At 44.9% G+C, this 9,384-nt stretch overlaps 1 protein-coding gene across 1 annotated transcript in view; it reads right to left on the bottom strand.

The window, feature by feature from the left end:
* Window positions 1–449: 449 nt before the first annotated feature.
* The window catches only part of MED13 (mediator complex subunit 13), an 89,555-nt gene continuing 80,620 nt past the window's right edge, over window positions 450–9,384 (bottom strand). Inside the window, exons 28-30 of the mRNA XM_040424673.1 lie at window positions 8,498–8,671; window positions 5,211–5,311; window positions 450–2,223 (exon numbers count right to left, since the gene is read on the bottom strand). Coding sequence (XP_040280607.1) covers window positions 2,091–2,223; window positions 5,211–5,311; window positions 8,498–8,671 — 408 coding nt within the window. The 3' untranslated portion in view covers window positions 450–2,090. The remainder of the gene's footprint in view (window positions 2,224–5,210; window positions 5,312–8,497; window positions 8,672–9,384) is intronic.

The raw sequence follows: 9,384 nt of genomic DNA, 5'->3' as shown, positions 1-9,384 counted from the left end.
CATACATGGACTGCCCCCCTGACTGTGCCAAACACAGGGCAGCACAATAAAGTGGGTCCCACATGGAGAAAGATACTACATATGAGTTTCTGCTGATAATTTTTAAGCACACTTTCCACCCTCAATAAAGAATCCATTAGGCTCTGTATACATATTCCTCTGAGTCTCTGTTCGGAGCCTTTGCCACAGATTATTTAGCTTTGACAGGAGAAATAGCGCTGCAAGCGGCGCTATTATTCCCATCAAAGTCTCCTTATAAGTCATTGGGGTCCGTCATGAAACAGAAGCCACAATAACTTATACCGGGTAGAGATCCTTCGGGAAGATGTGCAACGATGATGCCAGATTACTGGAATTTTACTATAAACTACACGTCCCCCTCATTACTCATGTTGTCTGGTTCATTGCAAGGAAGACGGTAAATAACAGCAAACATAACATACAAAATGAATAAAAATATGACTGATTTAATTACAGATTGAAAATTTCCAACACATCAGAAAACATCTTTATCCCACAGAAATCTTAACCAAGTAAGAGAAATGCCAACTTATTTCCTGAGGCATTCAAATTACCTTTAGGAAACCAACAAAATAAAAATAGAGATTTCTGAAGTAAAATACTTTTTGATTGCACGGTTTTGAAAGAATGTCTGAAAGCTTTTGTCACCAAGTGTTAAACAAAATTCATCTCTTCTTAAATATTTATTTATATTTATATATATATATATATATATCTATGTATATATATACACACACATACGCAAAATGCATACTGGATTCCTCCATGTAACTATATGAGCTTTAACGGTAAATACTCTGTATTTACAAACTTAAAAAAGTGAGGTTTCTCTGAATACAATTCAATTCTTTCCAGGTACTGTGTGAATAGAAGTTTTCAAGATAATACACATTTCAAATGATCAAGATCTGAGAAAAGAAAATTAGAAATCTTATCAACCAACCAGTGTGAGTCTATATACACTGCACCATAACACCACATGTAGAACCCCATAGTGACTGCTAGGTTTAACAGGTTTAATGACACGGTCATCAATTTTACCCAATTGCATTCAATGTTAACCAGCCATCACAAATGGGGGGGAAAAGGAAAGAAAAACTCTATAATTTGGGGGAGGGGGATAAAGAAGCTCTTATAAATATAAAGTAATGCTCTTTGTAGCAACAAATCTAACAAAAGCAGTAAAAAAAAAAGAAAAAAGCTGAGCACTTGTTAATCCACCTACAATAGTCAATTATATATTGCCATTAGGATTGCTTCGGTGCAATTATAAAAAAACAAAAATAATAATAATAGTAATAATAATAATAATAGACCCGGTACCTTTTTTTTACTAATTCATAAACACAGTGTAGATAATTTCTGTACATGTACTCTGTTGCTACAGCTTAGCTGTAAATCCCCCACACACAATGGTATGGACATTACCCTATTACCCCCCTACCCTTCAACTGTACATAAAACAATACAAATTTTAATGCCTCCCACCCACTTACAAAAAATAATACTCTAAAAGCAACCTACTGCAACTTTTAATTAAGACGAGTACATAGAGTTCAAACCAATTGCTTTAAAGCAAGAAGGCGGTATAAACCTTCTAGGAAAAAAGTTGTTTTCTTTATAAAAGAGGTTAAGAAATATAAGACAATTTACACATTTAAAAACTTACAATAAATAAGAGATGCAGGCATTTTCTGTATATTGATATTAGGTTTTAGAATCCACACAACATCTTTACGATGTTTAGAAACTCATAGCTGAAACGCCTCAGTTTTAGACTAGGGCATCCCCGAGCTTTCTCCAATCCCTTGATGCCAGCGTGTGGAGAAGATCTTCGAGCAAATACTGAGACTGGAGATGATGAGCAGTGTTCAATGAGACTGACTTCTAAAACAGGACTGGCTTCAAAGCAAAAATCCAAAGTGTCCATTCTAGTAAAACACAGCAAGGTTGGAAATGCAGACTGGTGGAAAGGTTGCCAACAACTGGCTTCACAAAATGAAAAACAATTTCCAAATCCTGCAATGCAATTAAAATCTTCTTGTTCCTTGCAGCGTTCCTGATAAATATCACAGCAAATTCATGATAAAGTTATACAACTGGTTCAGCACCACAAAATGAACCGGCAGACATGAACGCCTGTCTTGAGTTGCAGGATCACAGGTTAGCCAGGAGAGGGCATTGTACTGTTCCAAAACAAACCTAGGGGAAAAGAGGGGGAAAAAAAGTGTCAAAGTTGTGTGAATTAAATGTGAAACTATTTGCACGCCTCTTTATAGCTGGATTTTCAATACAATGATATAAAGAATAAAAAAAAAAAAGGCATGGAAACATACTGGCCTTTTTTGGCATAAGTTTTAACCGGGAGCTTTGCTGGCACATACACCAAACAAAATAAAATTTTATATTATCCTCTCTATCCTCTAGAATAAAATCCCTGTGTGCGTGTGTGCCGATTAGTGAAGTGCGCGGCGGCCAATCAACCAACGGCACTCTGCACGCACCGCCCACACCTGCTCGCTGCTGTGCCCAGCTCCGCCGTGCCTCCTCCTCCCCCTCTGTAGCAGACTCACACCTCGGGATCTGGGACCGGCAACCGCCGTCTGCTATAGCGTATCCTTCACCGGACACCCTTACACACCTGCGCAACGGGCTGAGAGTGGCCCCGTACCTGCTAAAGCATCGCATCCTGGAGTTCATAGTAGTGGGGACCTCTGAATCTGGACCCCGGGTGTCCGTCAGCACATGTTAGTCCCCGCAGCGGCCGCATCCACCTCGCTCCTATTTCGCCCTAACCCTGCCCACCAAAGTCAGGAAAATGGTCACACAGTAGCAAGTGAGGGACGCTATCACAGGCAGGGAGCATTACACACATATTACACTCCAACCCCCATCATCAGGTGTGGGCGGTGCGTAAGGGTGTCCGGTGAAGGCTACGCTGTGGCAGGCAGCGGTTGCAGGGCCTGGATCCCAAGGTGTGAGTTGGCTGCAGAGAAAGGGGGAGGGGGAGGCACGGCGGAGCTGGGCACAGCGCATATGCACACTTCACTAATCGGCACGGACGCGCACGCACACAGGGATTTTATTATAGAGGGGCTGCGTGTCCGTGCGTGTGTGCCGATAATTAAACTGTGCATGCGGTGCGCGCCGTCCAGTCACCACACAACGCTCGCACCGGCGCGGACGACGCACTGTCCAATCATCACACGGCGCTCTGCACGCCGCCCGCACTGCCCACACCTGTGCGCCGGCCAATCACTGCCGCCGCTCGCAGGTTATGGTGTGCTCTCTACGTCGGAGCCACCAGTCACAGCAAACAGTCACAGTGCCAGCAGTCTCAGCACCACCAATCATAGTGCGAGCAGTCCCAGCCACAGCCAACAGACTTTGCCACCAGTCAGTGCCATTTAATATAGACTGTTCCTACTAATGTTTATGCACTAATGTTCGGGCTTAATGATATATATATATATATATATATATATATATATATATATACACATATACACACACATACATACACACACACATACATACATACAAACACACACACACACACACACACACTCTCTCTCTCTGAACAAAAACAAACAACACTTTTGGTTTTGCTCCCATTTTGCATGAGCTGAACTCAAAGATCTGAAACATTTTCTACATACACAAAAGACCCATTACTCTCAAATATTGTTCACAAATCTGTCTAAATCTGTGTTAGTTATCACTTCTCCTTTACCAAGATAATCCATCCCACCTCACAGGTGTGGCATATCAAGGTGCTGATTAGACAGCATGAATATTGCACAGGTGTGCCTTAGACTGCCCACAATAAAGGCCACTCTGAAATGTGCAGTTTGATCACACAGCACAAGCCACAGATGTCGCAATGTTTGAGGGAGCGTGCAATTGGCATGCTGACTGCAGGAATGTCTACCAGAGCTCTGTTGCCTGCGCAATGAAAGTTAATTTCTCTACCATAAGCAGTCTCCAAAGGCGTTTCAGAGAATTTGGCAGTACATCTAACCGGCCTCACAACCGCAGACCACGTGTAACCACACCAGTCCAGGACCTCCACATCCAGCATGTTCACCTCCATGATCGTCTGAGACCAGCCACCCAGACAGCTGCCGCAGCAATCGGTTTGCATATCCAAAGAATTTCTGCACAAACTGTCAGAATCCATTTAGGGAAGCTCATCTGCATGCTCGCCGTCCTCATCCGGGTCTGGACCTGACTGCAGTTAATCATCATAACCGACTTGAGCGGGCAAATGCTCACATTCGATGGCGTCTGGCACATTGGAGAGGTGTTCTGTTCACGGATGAGTCCCGGTTTTTACTGTTCAGGGCAGATGGCAGACAACATGTGTGGCGTCGCGTGGGTGAGCATTTGCTGACGTTAACATTGTGCATCTAGTGGCCCGTGGTGGCGGTGGGGTTATGGTATGGGCAGGCATATGTTATGGACAACGGACACAGGTGCATTTTATTGATGGCATTTTGAATGCACAGAGATACCGTGACGAGATCCTGAGGCCTATTGTTGTGCCTTTCATCCACGACCATCACCTCATGTTGTATCATGATAATGCATGGCCCCATATTGCAAGGATCTGTACACAATTACTGGAAGCTGAATACATCCCAGTTCTTGCATGGCCAGCATACTCACCGGACATGTCACCCATTGAGCATGTTTGGGATACTCTGGATCGGCGTATACGACAGCGTGTTCCAGTTCCTGCCAATATTCTGCAACTTCACACAGCTATTGAAGAGGAGTGGACCAACATTCCACAGGCCACAATCAACAACCTGATCAACTCTATGCGACGGAGATGTGTTGCACTGCGTGAGGCAAATGGTGGCCACACCAGATACTGACTGATACTTCATTAGACTCTACCCACAATGCCATTGAGCCATCAGAGGCTAGATTCAGAGCCACCATTTTCAGCCTCCGCAGATATGACGGAAAGAACAGTGCTGCATAGAACACTATTCTTCCCGTCAAAATGACAAAATACATGACAACACCTAATGGACCTATTAAAAGTATGTGGTCTGTCGGGCACTGGTGGTATCCCAGTATAAACAGAAGCCACAACAGGAGTGTAAGCAGTAGATATTACTATAGATATAAGTAATAAAGGTAAAAGCAGGGTGCACCAATGCACAGATCCAGCTCCATACCTGAGGACATCTGAAGTCTGATTGGAATCCAGTGGGTGCGAGTGTTTGCTGTGCAGCAACTCATCTGATTGCACTGAAGGCACATGAAGGTGCAGAGAGGCCTAAAACACAAATGGAAAATGATCACAATTTCTGTAGATATTAGGAGGACACAGTAAAACACAACACTAACTCTTTCCATGCAGGAGCATGCGTTTTGCTGAAGCAGTTTATTACATAGACTTTTTGCTCTATATATTGAATGAATTTTCTGGGACCAGCAGGGCTCTCTGGCTTTATAAAGTTTTATGAGCCAAAACTAGGAGAGCATACATGATTATGTTAAAGGGGTCTTCAGGAATTAACAATGACAGCGTCAGGACAGGGCATCAGTATTCAACTGTGGGGTACAGTGACGCATTGGGAGATATTTATCAAGACTGGCGTTCCCATATGCCAGTCTTGATCCCCCTGTGTACTGTAATAAGATGTGCCAGAAAGTCAAGCTATATCAGTTTCTGGCGCAAGTTATAGTAATTCCGGCTAGTGACGGAAAGACCTGCCCCTCCCGCTAAGGCCAAAACAGTGGCATAAAAGCTTTAATAAGCTGCCCCCCTTGTTTTGCCTACCAGTGACGTCCCGCATACTGCTGCAGTCAATCGCTGGCATCAGTTGTCTTGTGACCTACACTGATGAAGCCAGTGATTCAATGCAGCAACCAAAATAATACACCATTGCAGCTACCCAGGAGGAGAACAGAGCGGCAACATTGGATCAGAGGGGGCTAAGAAGGTAAGCTGAAGTTTTTTTTTGTTATTTTAACAAAATTCCTGCAGCTTCCCTATTAAAAATTTGACTTTGAAAACCCTTCAACCAGCTAAGGCCTCTTTCACACGACTTCCGTCTCCCTCCCCCTTCCCCAGTGGGTGCGAGTGTTTGCTGTCCGCATCCGTTGTTCCGTTCCGTGGCCCCCCAAAAAATTATAGCATGTCCTATTCTTGTCCGTTTTGCAGACAAGAATTGGCATTTCTACAATGGACCACCCGTTCCGCAAATTGCGGAAGGCACACGGGCGGCTTCCGTGTTTTGCGGATCCGCAGACCGCAAAAAACAGAACGGTCGTGTTCATGAGGCCTTACAGGCCATTTTTTGCGTTCCGTATACGGAACCATTAATTTCAATGGTTCCGCAAAAAAAAAAAAAAAATTTACTCTGTATGCATTCCATTTCCATATTTCCGTTCCATTGAAAGATAGAACATGTCCTATTATTGCCCTCAAATCATGTTCCATGGCTCAAGTCAACGAGTCCACAAAAAAAAAACGGAACACATACAGAAATGTATCCGTTCTGTTTTTTGCAGAACCATCTATTGAAAATTTTATGCCCAGCCCAATTTATTTTAAGTAATTACTGTATACGCCATACAGAAAAACAAAACAAAAAAAAGGAACGGATCCGTGAAAAACAGACTGCAAAACACTGAAAGCCATACGGTCGTGTGAAAGAGGCCTAAAGAATGGGCCATTTTCCGTTTGTTTTAGTACATGCGTCTTTCAAAAGCAATAACTTTTTTCCCCACAACTTTTTAAGGCTACTTTCACACTTGCGTTAGGTGCGGATCAGTCTGGTATCTGCACAGACGGATCCGCACCTATAATGCAAACGCTTGCATCCGTTCAGAACGGATCCGTGTGCATAACAGCTTTTTCAGATCTGAGTTTTCACAATCAGGAAAAATCTGATCCGACAGTATATTCTAACACAGAGGCGTTCCCATGGTGATGGGGACGCTTCAAGTTAGAATATACTGAGAACTGTGTACATAACTGCTGCCTGGCAGCACCCGATCTCTTACAGGGAGCTGTGATCCGCACAATTAACCCCTCAAGTGCCACGCCTGAGGGGTTAATTGTGCGGATCTGAGCCCCCTGATCAGGTGCTGCCAGGCAGCAGAGGCCAGATCCCCCTCCCTCCCCAGTATTAAATTCATTGGTGGCCAGTGCGGCCCTCCCTCCCCAGTATTAAATTCATTGGTGGCCAGTGCTGCCCCCCCCCCTCCCTCCCCAGTATTAAATTCATTGGTGGCCAGTGCTGCCCCCCCCCCTCCCCAGTATTAAATTCATTGGTGGCCAGTGCGGCCCTCCCTCCCCAGTATTAAATTCATTGGTGGCCAGTGCGGCCCCCCCCCCCCCCCGTATTAAATTCATTGGTGGCCAGTGCGGCCCTCCCTCCCCAGTATTAAATTCATTGGTGGCCAGTGCTGCCCCCCCCCCCTCCCTCCCCAGTATTAAATTCATTGGTGGCCAGTGCGGCCCTCCCTCCCCAGTATTAAATTCATTGGTGGCCAGTGCGGCCCCCCCCTCCCTCCCTCCCTCCCTCCCCAGTATTAAATTCATTGGTGGCCAGTGCGGCCCTCCCTCCCCAGTATTAAATTCATTGGTGGCCAGTGCGGCCCTCCCTCCCCAGTATTAAATTCATTGGTGGCCAGTGCGGCCCCCCCTCCCTCCCTCCCTCCCCAGTATTAAATTCATTGGTGGCCAGTGCGGCCCTCCCTCCCCAGTATTAAATTCATTGGTGGCCAGTGCTGCCCCCCCCCCCCCCCCCTCCCCAGTATTAAATTCATTGGTGGCCAGTGCGGCCCTCCCTCCCCAGTATTAAATTCATTGGTGGCCAGTGCGGCCTTCCCTCTTCTCCTCCCTCCCCTCCAGAGCGGAATGGAGGCGGAACGGAGCCAAACTGATGCATTCTGAACGGATCCTTATCCATTCAGAATGCATTGGGGATGAACGGATCCATTCGGGGCCGCTTGTGAGAGCCCTCAAACGGATCTCACAAGCGGAACCCCAAACGCAAGTGTGAAAGTAGCCTAACCCGTTCAGTTAAGTAAATAACTTGCTTTTTTTTTATTTCTTTTTTGTTTATTTTTTTACATTTTTGTTTATTAATTACACAACGTGCAACTATAAAACTGTTGAATTAATATATGGGATGTCAGTGTTATGGCCGCTGGGGGCAAGGCTGGAAGCTGCAGTGTGGCATCTTTTTTTTTTTTTTTTCTCTTTCTTTAAATCTTTATTTTACACTGTGTGAGCCCCACAAGGCTGCACAATAGCAGAAAATCAATGACACAGTTGCATGAAAGCAGCCGGTGATTACTTTATAAGCTGATGGGTGTGTTTCGGGAGACACGTGGCTTTTGAAGGTTCAGCCCCTTGTTAGAACATTTTCTGACTGTACAACTCAAGGTCAGGTTTAGGCAGTATTGTATGCACAGATGCAAGATGTCTTACTCTACAGTCATTTACCTTAAGAAACAGTGGGCACTGATTTTGTGCTTGAGGACATCCTGACCAAAACCAGTCAGGTAATGGACCAGCTTTGGCAGTTGAAACAAAGTAACCCAGTGCCAAGGGTTGTTGTAAGATGTTCGGCACTTCATCATGAGATTCTGTAGATAGTAGTCGATCAGTTCCTTGACCCTGGAGGAGGGGAAAAAAGGGTTAAAGAAAAACAAACCTTTTAATGGTTAAAATAAACATTCCTACCAAAATATAAATACAGGTTATACATTGAAAGGGTTTTCCAAGACTTTACAACTGATTACCTATCCTCTGGATAGGTCATCAGTATCCGATCGGTGGGGATCCAACAGCTGGGACCCCCACCGATCAGCTGCTCGCCAAGCAGAGTGTTGTCCGTTTGATAGAGTCTGTGCTTGTAATGGAGCTCCGCCACATTCACTTTAATGGGACTGAGCTGTGCCTAGGCCATGTGACAAATGAATGTGACGTCACATCGTTTAGGGAAAGCTGTAAGGAAGCCACGGCGCTACTGCGAACGCCAGTACCTTCTCAAACAGATGGATGATCGGCAGGGACCCAGGGTGTCAGACCCCCAACAATCAGATACAGAGGATAGGTCATCAGTAGTAAAGTCTCGGAAAAGCCCTTTAGGCCCGAGATAAAAGATGACCATGGAATTACCAAACAGTACTTTATCCTGAACCTATGTATGTATGACACTGATTGAAATTTGCTTACCAATCATGACATGGACATAATATGAAAGAGAGATAAGATGAGAGAAACTGCAAGGATCAGAGGAGCATGGTAATACTACACTAAAATATGTAACCACCTTCATCTTTACCTTAAGCCCATTGACAGGAGCTTCAGTAGCCAGATATGAATCC

The sequence above is a fragment of the Bufo bufo genome, chromosome 3 (genome assembly GCF_905171765.1).
Source record: "Bufo bufo chromosome 3, aBufBuf1.1, whole genome shotgun sequence".
Lineage (NCBI taxonomy): Eukaryota > Metazoa > Chordata > Amphibia > Anura > Bufonidae > Bufo > Bufo bufo.
Note: the sequence above shows the minus strand (reverse complement) of the source record. Positions and strands in the feature narration are given on the sequence as shown.